This window comes from Sorex fumeus, unplaced genomic scaffold (genome assembly GCF_029834395.1).
Source record: "Sorex fumeus unplaced genomic scaffold, SorFum_2.1 ptg000240l, whole genome shotgun sequence".
NCBI classification, from domain to species: domain Eukaryota; kingdom Metazoa; phylum Chordata; class Mammalia; order Eulipotyphla; family Soricidae; genus Sorex; species Sorex fumeus.
The window spans coordinates 14,399,158-14,417,933 of record NW_026606297.1 but is presented as its reverse complement, the minus strand read 5'-3'; the positions used below and the strand labels follow the sequence as shown (position 1 = coordinate 14,417,933).

At 50.8% G+C, this 18,776-nt stretch overlaps 1 protein-coding gene across 1 annotated transcript; it reads right to left on the bottom strand.

The window, feature by feature from the left end:
* Nucleotides 1–2,353: 2,353 nt before the first annotated feature.
* CUNH5orf22 (chromosome unknown C5orf22 homolog) lies at nt 2,354–17,799 on the bottom strand. Its single transcript, XM_056108962.1, has 9 exons — nt 17,633–17,799; nt 15,419–15,564; nt 14,039–14,188; nt 11,388–11,790; nt 8,167–8,229; nt 7,805–7,926; nt 5,546–5,612; nt 3,389–3,528; nt 2,354–2,504 (listed from the first exon to the last, which is right to left on the bottom strand). The coding sequence occupies exons 1-9, from the start codon at nt 17,723–17,725 to the stop codon at nt 2,372–2,374; spliced, it is 1,317 nt and encodes a 438-aa protein (XP_055964937.1). The 5' UTR covers nt 17,726–17,799; the 3' UTR covers nt 2,354–2,371.
* Between the last annotated feature and the right edge of the window lie 977 nt (nt 17,800–18,776).

Here is an 18,776-nt window from a genome sequence, read left to right as displayed (position 1 = left end):
AGAGAGAGAGAGACAGAGAGAGAGACAGAGAGAGAGAGAGCGTGAGCGAGCAGTGGCGCGGAAACAAAGGTCACACACGGACAGCCGTCATCTGGATTTACTTCTGAAGACCCTCATAAACACCTTTCTCTTTTACCCCACAACGCAGTGACTCACGAAAGCAACACCTATTGCACAGAAGAAACTTGCAGCATTGAGAAGAGCACCATATTGCAATTCTGGCTCTGGAGAGAAATTAAGCTTCCTGGCACGGAATTTCTGTCCAAACAGAAAGTTCAAAGAGCTCGCCTCGCTTTCCACCGCAGAAAGGGGCACCTCTAGTACGGGCCTTGGGAAAACAACTCAGAGAAGAAAAGCCCGGAGAAACAGTCACGGGGAAAATGGGATCTGGTGCCACCTGCTGGCGAGGCTGCGGTACTGCGTTTCCCTTGGGAAACGCGCGTGTTCTAGAGCACCGCTGCCTGGACTGGAGAAAAATCACACAAATAAGGTTATTATTATTATTTTTTCATTTCAGCTGCATGCAACCATCTCCAGTTATGTGTACAACCAAGGCCTGAAAGTAACGTGCAAAAATGCAAACAAGTGCAGTGTTAGGACTGAGGAGAGGTGTTTCTTTAAATATCACCTTATTTTTCTTTTCTCTTGGGGGGGGGTGCAAGGGTCGGGCCACCTCTGGCAGTGCTCAAGGCTCACTCCTGGCTCTGTGCTCAGGGTCACCCCTCACGGTGCCGGGCCGGGCCGCATGCAAGGCCTTAATGGGTGGTCCTCTCCAACCCTCCCACCCCCAGCCCCTGGTGGAGCCGGCCCAGAGGCTCAGGATGACCGTTCAGTGCTCAGGGGCCCGAGCTAGCCCTGGCAGTGCTGTAGGGTCTGTGGGGCTGGGGTTGGGCACATGCGCGATGCTCTGAGTCTTTCCCTAGGTTGCCATCTGACCTCTTTGTGGGGGGCTGCTTGGAACTGATTTCTTAGGTAAGAGAAAGCAGTGAAGACACAGGTGCGGTGCACATGGACCCAAGGGAGAACACCACTCCACGCTAACTTTCAGAGCAGAGGGGAAAAAAAAGCCCAAACACATCCGGGTTATCGAGAAAAACGTCTGTTGAACGTAAGTGACTGCTACTGAACACAAGGGCTGCTAAGAGGGGGCCTGAGTTATAGTACATGGGTAGGGTGTCTGCCTTGCATGTGGCTGACCTGTTTCCAACCCCTGGCTTCCCACAGGGTCCCCTGAGCCTCATGAGGACTAATTCCTGGGGGCAGAGCCAGGAATAACCCCTGAGCATCGCCAGTGTGGCCCCCAAAACAAAAACAAACAACAAAAAAATGAGTGGCCTTGAACAAATGAAAAGTTGCATGCCTGAGAGAGACGTGGGCAGGTGGGCCCGTTACTCAGAGACGGAGGGAAGCAGTTAGTCCCTGGGTGTTCCTGGCAGCTCGGAACCAAAGACCGTGCTCTCGGCCCTGCTCTGAGTCACAAAGCTGGTTAACTGCAAGAGAAGTGACCAGACTGCCAGTCATGGTGGTGGGCGCCCACAATGGCCGCTGGAAACCACTTACTTGAATACCCCTGGGAACAGGGATGTGCTTCAGTGGCAAAGCACATCAAGGGGGCCCCCGGGGTTTTGGATGCAAACACCAACACACACACACACACACACACACACACACACACACACACACACACACACACACACCCTCCCCTCCAGCTTTTCTCCTTAGTCAAGGAAAGTCATGATTTGGTTGAACTTGTTCCAACACACCCTCCTGGTCTCAGTAAGGGGCAGCAGGAAGGCAGAGCCAAGGCCGTGACCACCCCCCCTCCCGGTCTCCCATTGTGTTCTTAGGGACGGCCAGGTTCGCTGAGGTTTTCAGTTGCAGCTTTTGAGAATGAATTCCTTTCCCTCAGCAAGGCCGGGGCGCTCTGAGTCTGAGGAGTGCGCCCCAGACACGCTTGTCCCTCCGGCCCGACATGCCTCTGAGGGCAGGTGCGGCTTGCTGTACCCTGCGTTACCACGGGCACAGCCGTAATAGAAGTGCTTAATAGACGGCGTGACTGGGTACCTGCAGGACAAGCGGATGGACCTCAAGTGGTCCAACAGATCTAGGGGTAAAGGAGAAACGCGAGGGGTGAGGGGGAGACAGCTCCGTCATGGTGGAGAGAATAGTGACGAAGTAGCAGGGAGAGGACCGGCAATGAGGAGGCGACGGGCCGCAGGAATAGCCACTACTCATCTGGTGACCCCGGAGAGCTGCATTCCCTGAGGGGCTCAAAATGGAAGCACGGATGAGAACCAAGAGTTCTCTGGAAGACTTGTGGATGAGTAAGTCTGCCGAAACCCTGCAGGCAGAAGGCGGCCGCGGGCCTGCTTTAAGGTGTGGAAGAGTCCTCAGAGTAGGTCAGGTGGATGTCCAGCGTCCCGTACAGGGAGCGCAGAGCGCTCAGGACTTTTTCTTGGATGGCGTCCACTTGCTCACAAGGACAGTAATCGTCCAGACTGGACCTGCAGCGAAGGAGAGAAAAAGGAAGAAAAAGATGCATCACACTGGATGTGGAGGAACTTGCTGAGAAAAACCAAAACCCACACAGAAATCAAACTGGTCTGTGGGATGTCACCGCGGAATAGAAAGATATAGGGCGGGTTGGACTCTCAGGACACTAGTGATAGCTACTGACTGTCAGAGAGGACACAGCATTGTCAGGCATCTGCCTTACACAAGGCAGACCTGGGTTCGAGTCCCGGCACTCTGTATGTGTGCAAGCATAGCAACCCGATGTGCCACGGGTGACCCCCACAACTCTGGTGGGAGCTTCACACCAGAGTGAAGCTGGTCACTGAAACAGGAGGGAAGGGGGGATCGATGAGGGAAGGGAGTGGGGAAAGAAAGGAGAAATGAAATACGCGCCCTCTCGTCCCCCATACTATTCCAGTGTTGATAGAGAGGGGGAACACCTGGTGATGCTCAGGGGTTGCTCCTAGCTCTGTGCTCAGGAATCACTCCGGGTGGTGCTCAGGGTCTGTACATGGTGCTGTGGATCAAACCCAATCAGCTCCAGGCCAAGACAAAAATGTCTTTCCCTGGCAGTACCTCTCTGGTCTTGAAAAATCCTTATATCACAGAGGGCTGTTACCTCTTTGACAGATGCTGGAGTTAGTGGGCTTAAAACAAAGTGATTTATTTAGGGTGGAGGGTTGTACCACCCTGGGCAGTGCTTAAGGGCTACTCCCGGATTAGCTCAAGGGCCAGCCCTGGGAGTGCTGCTCAGGGAACCCTAAGAGGTGCTGGCATCCGAACCAGGTCCCAGACAACGCGGCTCCTGGGAGGTAAGTGCCTCACTGCCTGGACGCTCTCCCCATCCCGAGCGGGCCATTATTCAGGCACTTACCGGGCAATTGTCACCAGAGTCGGCTTGGGTAAACTCCGCAGCAAACGATACATAGACTGAACCAGATGCTCAATTTCTTGCTCAGTGCTGATGTGGTGAGGCAGTTCTGAATAATCACAGGTTAGCCCGGCCTGGTGAACCTGGAAACAAGACAACTCACTGTAAAGTTTGATTGTTGTAGATGGCTCTTTTTTTGTTTGGGGGCCACACCTGGCTGTGCTCAGACTTACTCCTGGATCTAGGGTCAGGGAGGTGGTCCAGGGACCGTGTGTGATGCTGAGGATCACATGCAGGTGGGCCACATGCAAAGCAAGCGCCCTAGTTGCTGTGGTCTCTCTACACAGGTAAGGAAGGGTGATTCCTTACCCTTCAATCGTTTTGCTTTGAACATTTCTGTGGATTAAGACTCTTTCCAGGACACAGAAGTTATCTCTTTTCTGAATTCTTTTTTTTTGTGTGTGTGTGGGGGGGAACACCTGGTGATGCTCAGGGGTTACTCCTGGCTTGGCAGTTCAGGAATCACTCCCAGCCTTGCTCAGTGGACCAAACGGGATGCCAAGGGTGCAACCTGGGTAGCCGTGTGCAAGCTGTACTGTTGCTCCTGACCCCTCTTCTCTTAAATTTTGATAGAACCAGTCTGTACACCTGCTCACACGCTTTCTTTCCAAGAATAATTCTTCACTTCTTTTAACATATATATATTTTTTCTTTTTGGGTCATACCTGGCGATGCACAGGGGCCACTCCTGGCTCTGCACTCAGGAGTTACTCCTGGCGGTGCTCAGGGGACCATATGGGATGCTGGGAATAGAACCCGGGTTGGCTGCGTGCAAGGCAAATGCCCTACCCGCTGTGCTATCGCTCCAGTCCCTTAACATATTTCATGATTGTGGATTGATTCCATTTCTGTCCTTGAGTCGATCTGATATTTCAAATTTTTCTAACATTACTTTCCATTTCACCTAAATTCTAAAAAGAGATAAAAAGCTGTAAAAATATCTTTGTTCATCTTTTCTTTCCAAGTATTATTTTATTGTCAAAGATATCAACCCAGTACTACATTCGAGGTTTTAAGAAGACACAAGGAAACGTCTTCCTCTTGTCTTATTTAACCTACTATCATTTCTCAAGTATGCTGTATTTTTCTTTTTCTTTTTGGCCATAACCGGTGGTGCTTAGGACTTCATCCTAGTTTTCCCCTGCTCCAGCTCCTCTCACAATACCTAGCCTTTATATTTTTCTCTCTTTCTCACATACATATTTGTGCGTGTATATATATATATATATATTTTGCTTTTTGGATTACACCCGGTGATGCTCAGGGATTACTCCTGGCTCATGCACTCAGGAATTGCTCCTGGCGGTGCTCAGGGGGCCATATGGGGTGCTGGGAATCGAACCTGTGTCGGTCATGTTGGCTGTGTGCAAGGCAAATGCCCTACCTGCTGTGCTATCGCTCCAGCCCCTGTATATGTATATTTTTGTTTGTTTTGTCACACCTGGTGATGCACAGGGGTAACTCCTGGCTCTGCACTCAGGAATTACTCCTAGTGGTGCTTGGGGACCATGTGGGATGCTGGGGATCAAACTCAGGTCGGTCCTGTGTAAGACAAATGCCCCCCCCCCCCGTACTCGGGCTCTGGGCAGCCTTTAATATAATCACATATTACTGATATCTATTAATATGGCTTTGCTCTCCTCCCCCACTTTTTTTTTCTTTTTCATTTTGAATCACACCAAGTGGCATTACTTGGGGGATTGGTGGGGGACGACCATAGGTGCTGGGGGGTCAAGGCTGCATGTCCGACACACAAAGGCTTACACTTCAGCCTGCTGAGTGATCTCTCTGGCCCTGGAAACCCACCTTCTTCAAGGAACTACCTGAGGTGACTACTGCCCCCTGGACTGTTCCAGGCCCAGCGGCGGGGCGTAGAGAGGCAAGACACCCACTTTGGGCACACTGAACAAAAATGATCAGAACACTTCCTGGCTTCTAAATTCTTATTTTAAAGCATATATCTCCTTTCAAAAAAAAATAATGTTTTTCAGACGTCCCAGCAATAAAAGTCAGCTATTTTAATAAAAAAAATATTATGTATTTCTCCCCAGAAAAGGGGACATGCAGAGTCAGTCTCACACGCAGAAATAAAATATTCACCATTTCATAGTCTGGTACTTCCATCCGTTTTTTCAAACTCTGTACAAGTGGAACTAGTGATTCCATGCTGGAAAAAAACAAATCACCCTTCAATTAAATATTGTACCCTTTCAACTAAAATTATAGGGGCAAATGCTACAGTTCACTTAAAACCAGTTAACAGCATGATTTTTCTTTTGGTTTCTGGACCACACCCGGCAATGCTCTGGGGTTACTCCTGGTTCTACATTCAGAAATTACTCCTGGCAGTGCTCTGGGGACCATACAGGATGCCATGGATCAAATCTGTGTTGGCTGTGGGCAAGGCAAGCGCCCTACTTGCTGTATTATCCAGACTAGATGATTCCATGTGATCACCTTTCTTTCCTTCCTTTTCTTTTCCTTTCTTTCTTCTTGATTCTTGGGACACACCCTATCTTGGCCCTGTACTCTGGAATCACTCCTGGTGGGCTCAGGGGACTGAACGGAATCTGGAAATGGAACCTGGGTGAACTGCATACAAGGCTACGGCTGGACTATTTCTCTGGCCCTTTTCACTTTAAATTAAAAAAAAAAAATGGGGGTTACGCCCAGAGGTGTTCATAGCTTATTGCTGCCTCTATGCTCAGAGATCAATTTTGACGGTATGCTCAGGGGACCACACGTAATGCCAGGGATCAAACCTGGGTAGTCTGCTTACAAGACAAGCATTTTTTTTTTTTCTTTTCTTTTTGGATCACACCTGGTAATGCACAGGGTTTCACTCCTGGCTCATGCACTCAGGAATTACTCCTGGCAGTGCTCAGGGGACCATATGGGATGCTGGGAATTGAACCTGGGTCGGCTGTGTGCAAGGCAAACACCCTACCCGCTGTGCTATCGCTCCAGCCTCAAGAACAAGCGTCTTATCTCTGTACTATCTCTCTGGCCCAAGAGAATTATTCCTGCCATCTTTTTACAGGTAATGTTCATATTGGGAGAACAGGTAAACATCCAGGGGAAGTATGAAGTCATCGAATCATGCTCTCTCACGCCAGGGGAGGCTGGAAAATAAACTCTTTGTTCAGAGTGGGGCTATCTTCAAATGGATATGCTGGAACTTCCCTGTCAGGTAAATTATTTTTCTATAACTAGGGCAATCCTCTCCCCCATCTCCCCCTCAATTCAACATACAACAGGGACTATACTACTCATCTACTTTTTGGTTTTGTTTTTGGGCTACACCCGGTGATGCTCAGGGTTTACTCAAGGATCATTCCTGGCAGGCTCGGGAGACCATAGGGGATGTCTGACACCAAACCCAGGTCCACCAAGTGCAAAGGCAAGAGCCTTAGGGCCTGTAGTGTCTCTTCGGAACCGTTTACCACCCATCTTTTATTTATTTGATGAGGGTCACTAGGCAATGCTTAGGGGCTGCTCCTGGCTTTGAGCTCAGGATTCACCCTGGGCAGTACACAGAGGGGCCATACGGGATGCCGGGGATCACACCGGGGTCAGTTGCATGCAAGGCAAGTGCCTTTCCCGCTGGACCATCACTCCAGTGCCCTCCCACTCTTCTTCCATCTTCCGTAGGACTGAGCACCATGTTCTTTGTCACCGCTGTTGTGAGTGGTGGGGCCACACCCAGCGGTGCTTCTGTGTTTGGCCACCTGAGTCACACCCCGGGGCCTCCCAAGCATAAACTGCTGGATGGGAATCAACATGAGAATCGAAGGCAAAATCTCAGAATTATACTGAGCACTAAGAGAAGACCAAGAGAGCCAGGGCGATCACGCAAGGGGCTGGAGTCAGTGTTCCAAACGCAGGAGCCCTGGGCTTGGTCTCTGGCAAATTCCCGGAGCACCACGGGGAAGGAGCACCGACCCCTGTGGCCCAAATACTACTACAACAACAACCAACATAAAGCACCGGAGATAGCACAGTGGGTAGGCTGTTTGCCTTGCCTGCAGGTGGCCCGGGTTCGATCCCTGGCACCCCAGACTGTCCCCCAAGTCCCAGAAGAAATGATCCCCGAGTGCAGAGCCGGGAATAAACCCGGACGACTGCTGGGAGTGGCCCAAAAGTCAAAATCAAAACCAACAAATCAAAACCCCCAACCAGAAACAACCTCCCTGCACCCATTCCAGCTCCCCCCAAAAACATAATAAATGCTAGTTATTGTTGGAACATTTGTATTTATACACATTAATTCATAAATGCAATTTACTTAGCAACCTCAGCAACAAATACACATCTGGTTGGAGTATAGGAGAGTAGATGAAAAACCCACAGAGGTCTTACCCAGGATTCGAAGCCCATTTCTGCACTGTTTCTTCATCATCACCATCACACAAGTCAGCAAAAGTAGCTTCTAGATCTTCTAATTGATGAATCCGAGTATCCACACAATCTACCAAATCCTCCTTCAAATATATTAAAGAGTTGAGATTAGAGTTCCTTAAAAGACAAAAAAATACACACAAGTAAAATCCCAGGACAATGAAATTCTCAGTTAAAACTCACAACTAGTTTCAAGCACTAACCATGGGCTTCCCCAGTAAACCCAAAAGTAGGGACCACCCTATCCGGAGCCCCTTAGTTAGCTGGCAGTGTGAGACAGCTAAAAAACAGACAAAGTCCACAGAGAGAAAAGGGGAAGGTACCTCAGTCAGGTTGGTCCCCGGCTTTTTAAACTGGTAGAGCTCTTGTAAGATTTTGTACTCCTCCTGGAAAGCAAAACGAAGAGTTCACATAATAACTGTAGCACTGTCCTCCCGTTGTTCATCGATTTTCTTCATCGATTTGCTCCAGCAGGCCCAGTAACGTCTCCATTGTGAGACTTCTTGTTACTGTGTTTGGCATATTGAGTATGTCATGGGTAGTTTGCCAAGCTTTGCTGTGCGGGCGAGATACTCTCAGTAGCTTGCCGGGCTCTCCGAGAGGGGCGGAGGAATCGAACCTGGCTCGGCCAGGCTGGCCGTGCACAAGGCAAACGCCCTACCGCTATGCTATAGCTCCAGCCCATAATAAAAGGCCACTAATTGCTCAAAGATCAACTTTAGTGGAAAGTGTTCTATGAAGGAGAGCAGCCTTCACTAAAATGTTAGAACCCGGCAACATGCCTAATATCGATTTCACTGGGCTGGAGCGATAGCACAGCGGGTAGGGCGTTTGCCTTGCACGCAGCCAACATGGCCGACCCGAGTTCGATTCCTCCGCCCCTCTCGGAGAGCCCGGCAAGCTACCGAGAGTATTCGATATGCCAGACACAGTAACAACAAAGTCTCCAATGGAGACGTTACTGGGCCCGCTCGAGCAAATCGATGATCAACGGGAGGGCCTTTACTTTTACTTATTAAAGACCCATCAAGGCATGGCATGAAGTCTAACAATTATGACTAGGAGACTGTTGGCTAATTGGAATCGGGATGGGAATATTTCTATAACATTCCTCCATGAAGGGAAGCAGTTGAGGATCTAGATGAATTCCAGCTCTTTATAGGAAATACATAGAACTGGAAGTAGCCAAGTGTCCACATTCTTCCCTCCTTTCCTCAACCACAGAATAATCTCTCTGATTAGGAATAGAAAGAAAGGTAGCAGGGAATAACAAATACCCAAAGGCAGCAGAAACTTCCCAGCTTCAGTGGGAAGCTGCATCTGACGGTACCCAGGGCATATTCCTGGCTCTGAGTTCAGGGATCTCTCCTGGCAGGAGGATGCTGAGGGTCAAACGGGGGTGGGGGGGGGTGGGGTCCAGCTGCACACAACGCAACCTGTACTCTCTCTCCAGCCCTGGGGCTGGGATGTTTTATGAATGAAACCCTACCATTAACAATTCTGTAAAACCACTCTTTGTAAGATGAAATTTAAAAAGGAAAAGGAAAGAAAAGAGAAAAAAGCCCTGAACTCAATAACTACCAAGATACAAGACATAGTCTTTTTTTGGGGGAGTGGGGGTGGGGGGCTTTTTGGGTGACACCCGGTAATACACAGGGGTTACTTCTGGCTCTGCACTCAGGAATTACTGCTGGCGGTGCTCAGGGGACCATATGGGATGCTGGAGACTCAGGTAGGCTGCATGCAAGGCAGACTAACGCCCTACGCTGTGCTACTGCTCCAGGCCCCAAGACATAATAGTCTTGCTACAACTTGATAGTCTTGCTATAATTATCAGGACACAGTCAGCCTTGGATTTGCTTTCCAGTGGCTTCTCTCTCTGTTACGTATATGAAAGAATGTATACACATGGGGGCCGGAGAGACAGTACAGTGAGTAGGGCGCTTGTCTTGGCCTTGCATGTGGCCGCCCTGAGCTTCATCCCCAGCACCCTATATGGTCCCTTGAGCCTGCCAGGAGTGATCCCTGAGCTCATCAGACCCAGTAGCAAGGCGTGGGTACTGCTGGGTGTGGTCCAAAGGCAAAAAAAAAAAAGTTTTTTGGGGTTCCCATTGGGAGTGCACAGTGCTGGGGCTGGAAGCCAGGTCTCCTGCACAGAGCTGCGTTCCAGCTCCGAGCCGTCTCTCCCCACTCTCGAGTGGCACTGGCCATTCTAACAGTGTTTAAACAACATGGAAGGGGCCAGGGCAGCCTGGAGCCTACCGAGGGGGTGGTGGCGACAGGGGCCACTGGGAGCGTGAAGGAGCTGAAGAGAAGACATCGCTCTTGTGGCCAGTGGGCGCCGTCATGGGAGTGCAGCCCAAATCGTGCTCTCGGGGGTATTCAGAGACCCCGTCAACAGGAGCCAAGGGGGGCAGCGACCCCGAGCCAGGGCTTGACGGGGCATCCGCACCCTGTCCTGGCACATGGCCGTTCACTCTGGGATGAGGGCGAGGACTTGCCCAATAAACTGAACCCACACCCACGCACCGCCCCCTTGGCCCTTCACCCAGTGACTAGCCACTGATGATCAGGTTCCTGGGATTTCCAGGAAGAAAGGGAAAAACAAGACCCAGAGCATGCAGCAGAGATCCTCTGGGGCTCCCATTGCAGGCAGGGTCATGTGGCCGTTTACAGGAAGTCAGGTGATTTCTGGTTCGGGGGCCATACCCAGGGGTGCTCAGGGGACCGTATGTGAAACCAGGGATTGAACTGGGGTCAGAGGGTGCAAGGCAAGCACCCTGAGCCCTGTACTATCTCTCTGGACCCTGATTTTGTTTGTTTGGGGCCACACCCAGTGGTGCTGAGAGCTTACGCCTGGCTCTGTGCTGAAGGACTCATTCTTGGAAGGCTCTGGGGAACTTATGGGCTACTGGGGGTCAAACTGGGATCAGCTGCTGTATGATATGGAGAGCATCCAGCCCCTGGCCTGTTTTCTAACGGAGAGATATACCCTCCAATTCTCAAGATCTGTATTTGCAGATCTTGCAAACAGCACTTTTAAAAAAAAATACTCCCCCCCCCCCCCCCCTTTTGGGTCACACTCAGTGATGCTCAGGGGTTACTCCTGGCTCTGCACTCAGGAATTACTTCTGGCGATGCTTATGGGATGCTGTGGATTAAACCCAGGTCAGCTGCATGCAAGGTAAACGCCCTACCTGCTATTCTATCACTCCGGCCTCTTCAAACAGCACTTTTATGTAGCATTAGAAAACCAAGGGCTGGAGCGATAGCACAGCGGTAGGGCGTTTGCCTTACAAGCGGCCAACATGGCCGACCCGAGTTCGATTCCTCCGCCCCTCTCGGAGAGCCCGGCAAGCTACCGAGAGTATTCGATATGCCAGACACAGTAACAACAAAGTCTCCAATGGAGACGTTACTGGGCCCGCTCGAGCAAATCGACGATCAACGGGAGGGAAAAGAAAGAGAAAGAGAAAGAAAACCAAGGAGTCAATAAAATTTTCATTTGAAAATAACAGAAAAGAAAAGGAAGTGGCACCTTTACCTGAGTGAACATTTCTTTGAAGGGGTTCTTGACGGAAAAAAAATCCAAGTCAATATCTAAAACAAAGGCGGGCCCTGACTTCAAAATCTCCAGCATCTCCTTGGAGTTGGCTGTGGTCTGGTCCTCCCGGACTTCATGTGAGGGAGGATCAAAGGGCTCTCGGCAACCAGGGTCCCTTCCCTGGGCCACTGCATCCTCTCCCGGTCCTTCTGGAGCAGAGGCTGCATTTCCGGTGCCTTCCGCCACGAGCTTGGGCTTTTTGGCAGAATGTTCTTCCTGACTGTCACCAAGTTGATATGGTTTTACCATAATGACGTCCAACTGAAGAGGTTTCGGGTTTTCCAACTGGTCTCCAGTGACATAAAGGCCATCGCTTAGAAAGTAGTGATCTGTGCTGGTCACTCTGTGTCGGAGGGAAAAATGACTTTAGACAAGAGTGATGAGGAAACAGTTTTTGCATAGAATTTGCACAGTATGGCAGAACTAAGTATATATTGACAGTATATGAGAGGTTACACATTCTCTCTCTCACACACAAACATACATGTAAATGTACATATATAAAAATAAATCTCTCTCTATATAAATGTGCATTTGAAATTTTTTTTTTCCTTTTTTGGGTCACACCCAGCAATGCTCAGGGGTTACTCCTAGCTCTGCACTCAGGAATTACTCCTGGTGGTGCTTGGGGGACCATATGGGATGCCGGCGATCGAACCCAGGCCAGCCTCATGCAAGGCAAACATCTTACCTGTTGTACTATCGCTCCAGCCCCAAATGTGCATATTTATGTATCTATAAATTTGGGGGCCACAGCTGGCAGTGCTCGGGATACTCTGAGCTCTGCGATTCTGTGGTCCCCAAGCAAACCAACCAACAAAAGGCTAATTTTCCTTGGCCCTAAGGGTGCTCAGGGCCACAAAGTGGTCCTGGGCGCGTGTCCTGCTGTGCTCAGTGCCAAGGCCTGTCCCTGGGGTGCCAGCAGCAAATGCGTGTACTGCCCCTCGGAGCTCTCTTGCTCACCCATGGCTTTTAATTCTGGAAATCTTCACTTATTTATTTTTAATTGCGCTGAGGGTCACTTTTGGTGGTATTTGGGGACATGGGGCCACTCCAAGTGATGCTTGGCCTAATGGTGCTTAGGGCTACTAATGGCCCAGTACCTTGGCGGGGGGTGTGGGTGCAGGTGGTGCCAGGACTGAAAGCAGGGTTCCTGCATGCACAGCAGGTGCTTCAGCCCGCTGAGCTCTGAGTCTGGTCCTATTCTCTACTGTTGTTAAAAAACCAAAGCGAGAGACTTTCAAACTTTCTCTGCTAATTGTTAAATTCAGCAGACTACAGTTGCATCGGAAGGAAACAGCAAAATCTATCACTCAATACCAATCCAAAAGAACGGATATATTTATATTATTGATAAATCATACAGTTGTAGGCCTGGAGTGATAGCACAGCAGGTAGGGCATTTGCCTTGAACGTGGCCTACCCGGCCGACCCGAGTTCGATTTCTCTGCCCCTCTCGGAGAGCCCAGCAAACTACAGAAAGTATGTCGCCTGCACGGCAAAGCCTGGCAAGCTACCCATGACGTATTCGTATGCCAAAGAACAGTAACAATAAGTCTCACAATGTTACTGGGCCCACTTGAGCAAATTGATGAACAAGGGAGGACAGTGACAATGATACAGTTGTAAGGAAGGTGGTTTTTTTTTTTTTTTTTTTTTTTGCGTTTTGTGTCACACCCAGCAATGTTCAGGGGTTACTCTTGGCTCTGCACTCAGGATTTACTCCTGGCAGTGCTCAGGGGACATATGGGATGCCGGATATTAAACCCGGGTTGGCCGTGTATAAGGCCAACTGGACTATGACTATTGGAATAACCCTCTGGCCCCATCATACAGCTGTAGAATCGATGTAGCACACAGGTTAGTGGGGAGTTAGTCGTCAAAGAGAGCCAGAATGCCTGTGGATGAAGATGGTTAATTAAGAAAACAACTTGAGGGACTGGAGTAATAGCCCAGGGGTTAAGGCGCTTTCCTGGCATGCAGATAACCGCAGTTCATATCCTCGGACACTTAGGGTCCCCTGAGTCCTGCCGAGAGTGACTCCTGAGCACAGAGCCAGGAGTGAGTCCTATGTACCACCAGGTGTGGCCCCTAAACCACTCCCCAAAGAAACATCCCCATACCCCAAATAAAACAACTCGAGGGTTGGGACAGGGCACAGAAACCCTGACTTCTTTGCATGGCAAACTACGTGGCCACCAACTAAATACACACAGGGTGTGGAGAGCTGAAATCAAAGACTGGGAACCCTGCCGCCAGCCGCTTGGGGAGCACAATATGAAACAGTCGTGGCATAGTCATACCCCGGCAGTCTAAGTTTGGGTGCTTTTCCCACTTCGGGGCCAAGTTGAGAGTTTTAATCAGGCGAAGCGAGTGCTGTATCACAGAGCCACGTCCTGGGTGGAGAGAAACTGTGAACTGACCCCACAGGGGCCGGGAACAGGGCCGTGTGGGACAGAGCTCACCCCTGCGCCCACTTTCCTGAATCCGTGAGGCCCCCAAGCACAGAGCCCCCGGGCCTGAGGATGACAGGGAGTGATGATCCACCAGGTGCCTGCAGCTCCACACACACTCACACAGCAGGTGATTACCTAATGGTGGTGGTGGACGTGTCTTTGCCCACTAGAAAGTGGTGTCTGCCCTCGGCGATCTGCTGTGCCCAGGGCGGATGCAGCCAGAGGACATGAGAGAAGTGGCCGGCGTACACGGCAGGCATGATCCAGTTCTCAATGCTCAGCTCCCTGGGAAGGAAAGAGAGGGCATGTGAGATCTTACCCACAACAACGCAGACGGCTGTCTCCAGGCAGTGTCTGGATTCTTCACTACCGTGCACTAACAAAAGTGCCAGCTTTATATTAGGATTTCCATCATGATTTTCATTAAACCTTACTTTTGTATGTAAAATTAAAATTCTTTCTTTTTTGTGTGTGTGTGGGGGGTGGTGTTGTGGGGGTGTGCTCCGGGGGTACACACGGTATTGCTCGGAACTTATTTCTGACTCTGTGCTCAGAGATCATTCAGTAAAGTGTGCCCCTCGCATGCATGAGACCTGGGTTCAATCTTTTATTTTTTTTTGATGTGGGGGGCTTTTGGGTCACACCTGGTGATGCTCAGGGGTTACTCCTAGCTCTGCACTCAGAAATTACTCCTGGTGGTGCTTGGGGGACCAAATGGGATGCTGGGGATTGAACCCAAGTCAGCTGCGTGCAAGGCAAGCACCCTCCCCGCTGTCCTATTGCCTCAGAATTGGTTTGATTCTATTTCTTTGCTTCTATTTCCAATTTTCCCAAAGTCAACAAGATCTAGGACCTAAAATATACAAATGGGGAGATTGGAAGAACTTAGTACTAGGAGGAGGGTTATATGAAATAAATAAGTGCATTGAACAACAGATTTAAATAATATATGTTTTTGTGTGCCTCCACATCCAGACTTTTAAGGGAAAGGAAGAGGCATTCAGATAAACTTGTAAAGTCTCTACCTCTAACATTTGGCTTTCTACTGTTTCTTAGTTAATTTGTTTCTGGGATCACAGGCTCAGGGGGCCATATGGGAAGCGGGGATGGAACCTGGGTTGGCTTCAGGCAAGGTATGTGCCCAAGTCACTGAACTATCTCTCCAGTTCATAATACTGTGTATGCTAAAGCACAGGGTGGCAAACAGTGATTGGTTACTTGCTTTTGCAAATAAAGTTTTATTGGGCTGCACACAGCCAGAGATTTTTCCCTGGCATCTAGGATTGCACTCACACTACAAGGAGTAGAGAGGGGTTTGCTAGAGGGGCAATGTGGCGATCAACCTACGACATTTAAGACAAAGCCTGCAGCACTTGCTCTAAATAAAATAAGTAAAGAAAACCAAAAAACAAAAGTCACGAGCTAAAAAAAAAGTCTGTTTTCCTTATCTGTTTATCATCTACTGCAGGTTGCACTGTAAGCACATCAAGATCATGAAGCAAATCCAGTTATTACCCAAAAAGTGTTTCCTTATCGAACACGGTGTCAGCTGGCATATTCACAGGAATAAGGAGGTCTGGATGGGAATCAAAGTGCACGAAACGTATATTACTAGCAGGAAGATGCCTCGAGCCGATGGCCCGGTATATAAAGGGCAGAACCTGTAAAGAAACAAGCGCACCTTTAGGATTGGAGCTGGTAATAAGATTTTTTGCTCTACTGCGGATTCTTCGAAAATACATGCTAAAGGCACCTGCAAATAATATGACATGGACTATTTCTAACACTGTAGCACTGTCCTCCTGTTGCTCATTGATTTGCTCGAGCAGGCCCAGTAATGTCTCTATTGTGAGACTTGTTACTGTGTTTGGCATATTGAATATGCCATGGGTAGCTTGCCAGGCTTTGCTGTTCGGGCGAGATACTGCTGCCTTGCATGCGGCCGGCCTGGCCAACCTGGGTTTGATTCCTCCGCCTGTCTCGGAGACACCAGCAAGCTACCAAGAGTATCTTGCCTGAATAGCAAAGCCTGGCAAGCTACCTGTGGCATATTTAACATGTCAAACACAGTAACAAGTCTCACAATAGAGACGTTACTGGGCCCGCTCAAGCAAATCGATGAGCAACGGGAGGACAGTGTGACAGTGTGACACATATCTGAATGTCCACATTGGAAGAGGGATTTCACTCACATGTCTGACAGTAGGGAAATAAAGAAGTTATTAGTGTAGTTGATAGATGATGTGTCAAACATTGCCCCTCCAAAGGCTTCCGTAGGCATCTCTAGCTGTAATCTTGCCCGCATCTCCAAGTAAGCAGGGAAGACAGGGAAAGTGGACAAGGCTTGAGGCTCAGGAAAGAGCTACTGAAGAATGAGTGAGGGGGCATGGGCACTCTGATTGGGCACTGGGTGCTGAGAGAAGGTAAGGTGAGATGCATGATACCCCATCAGGAACAGGACTGTAAACCACAGAGCTCAAAGCGGGGAGGCAGGCTTGGAAGGGGTGGTGCAGGAGGGAAGCTGGGGGAATTGGTGGAGGTAAGAGGCCTTGGGTGAAGGTCTTGGTGAGTGCTGAAACAATGTATCCCTGATACACATTCAGGAGTAACTTTGTAATTCAAAACGATTCAACTGAGGAAAAAAAAAAAAGAATGAATGCAACGTGGGGCATTCATTCTGGTAAAGTGCTAGCCTTGCACTTAACACACCTGGGGTTTGACCCGACACCCCATATGGTCCCCAGATCCCCACCCGGAGTGATCCTTAAGCAGTGCCAGAAATAAGCCCCAAGTACCACCAGGTATGGTCCCAAAAGCAAACCAAAGGAAAGAATGAATGCACGGTCTCGCATCCAAGCTGTGTTCACCGGCCTGGGATCTTGGGTTCTGTTCCATTCTTCTGGAGGGGGTGCTTTCTCTTGCCAGTCTCTCTAGACCCAAGGCAAAACTCAAAAGTGCCACCCAACACACGCGGCTCTTCCAGCTAGCTGTCCAGGACCCAAGGAACCACTGCTCTTGGCCCGGGCGCCACCCACAAACCTGGAGTTACCCTCTGCCTCTCCCAGCAGCCAACTCCTGCGGCTTATTCCTGTTCCCTAAATGCCTTCGGTGCCTGGGAGGCTTCCAGAAACGGACACTCAGGCAAGTCAGGCTGCGTGGCAACTGCACTACCAGCAAAACCCCGCCGGATCCAAGCCCAGACAAACATATATACACACTAGGACACACCCCACAACCGTCTGCACCTCACAGAGGACGCCCCACCATCTGGGCACGAGGCGCCAGGGCAGTGCGGGGACTGAGCGTGCAAGAGTGTGTGCGCGCGATCGGATCGGGGACCTGGCTAGGGTGTCCGACAGTCCTGGTTCGAATCCCGACGCTACCAGTTGTGGGCTGTGGGGTTTCGGGGCACACCCAGAGGGTTAAAACAACACAACAACTAACACAAACAACAACAACAACAAAACAACTACTAACACTGGAGTATGGGTGATAGCCTAGCGGGAAGGGCGTTTTTGCCTTGCACGTGGCCGACCGGCGTTCGATCCCGGGCACCCCACAAGGTCCACCCAGCACTTGCCAGGAGTCCTTCCAGAGGGCAGAGCCAGGAGGAACCCCTGAGCATCGCTCACTGTGACCCCACCCCCCTCCCCCAAAAAGCAAAACCAAAACAAGCCCCAAACTTTAGCTCGACGCACCCTAAGCGCCCGGGAGCGCCCTCCGACTCACCTCCTGGTGGTCCTCCACCACCCACACCGGGAGCTCGGGGTACTGCCGGGGGCGGGCGCGCTCGGCGGCGGCGGCGGCGGCGGCGGCGCTCATAGTCGTCTGCTGGGGCCGCTGCCCAACGCGGCGCGGGCAGCCAGAGCCCCGGGATGCCCAGACGCGCGGCGCCAACTACCAGCGCCTTCCCCAGCGGAGATGCGCGCTCACCCGGTTGCGGTTCCGGATTGGAGGAAGGAGAGGGCAGGGGGCGGGCGCCTAGGGACTCGGCCGAGGCGATTGGGCGAGCTGTCTGTCGCTCCGACGCGCGCTCCAATCCCGGCGCGGCGCGGCGTCCCGGCGCTCTCCCTGCCGTGACGGTCCTGCCGGCGCTGCTCTTTGCTTTTGTAATTCCTTGGGTTTCCTGTTCCGGAGGCGCGGGCGGCGCCGCGGGCTCGGCGGCCGCGTTACAGCACTGGCTTTGCACGGACGACGATCTCGTGGCTCCAGAGCCTTTGGGAGGTAAAAGTCGGAGGACCTCTGGGTGGACGTTGGAAGGGGGAGTGTTTCCGAGTGCCTGCATTGAAAACGGGCACAAGTTCCGGGCTTGGGGCCCCTCTACCCTGGGAGTTGGGAATTCCGTGTCTAGCAACCCCTTTTTTCAGATCTGCAAGGAAGGGCAGAAGAGAGACCCTAAGGCCCGGATTCCTCTAGCAGGGAAGCTCTAGGGGCGCCCCCTTTTCATTCATTTGCTGAGTGCACGCGCTGGTCCAGGGCCTTGAGGTCTGGCCGGGTCCCGAAAGGAAGCGAGTCGGTGGCGAACTGGCCCCTTGGGGCACACGGTCGGGCGGGAGATGCAAACAGGCAATTACCCATCTGCCTCTCGAAGGTGACAGACGTGAGAGTTCCGCCCGGGTGGTAGAGCGGGAGTTCTTTGGAAAAATGCACCACGCACACTTTGCAACTTTCTCTGCAGGAGACTGACGTCCCTGGACGCGTCGAACTGTTAGAAATTGCCTTCTCTGTTTCCCTCCTTTCCAAAGTGCAACCCGGGAGTTTGCAGGTGTAGAAAATACTGACTTTGTCAGTTCCACAGAGTTCCCTGACTTTGGGATTAAAGTGTGCACCCACAGCACAACGCACAACTTCCTAAGCCTGCTTCTGCGAGTCT

What these genes read in the sequence shown, in the direction of transcription:
- CUNH5orf22 (XM_056108962.1), bottom strand. Translation starts at nt 17,725, where the DNA reads ATGAGCGCCGCCGCCGCCGCCGCCGCCGCCGAGCGCGCCCGCCCCCGG. An exon ending in TCAAAGAAATGTTCACTCAG is followed by an intron (nt 8,230 to 11,387) that starts GTAAAGGTGCCA and finishes TTTGCTTTCCAG; the next exon opens with GAGGAGTACAAAATCTTACA. An exon ending in CGGGGACCAACCTGACTGAG is followed by an intron (nt 7,927 to 8,166) that starts GTACCTTCCCCT and finishes ATATATTTGAAG; the next exon opens with GAGGATTTGGTAGATTGTGT.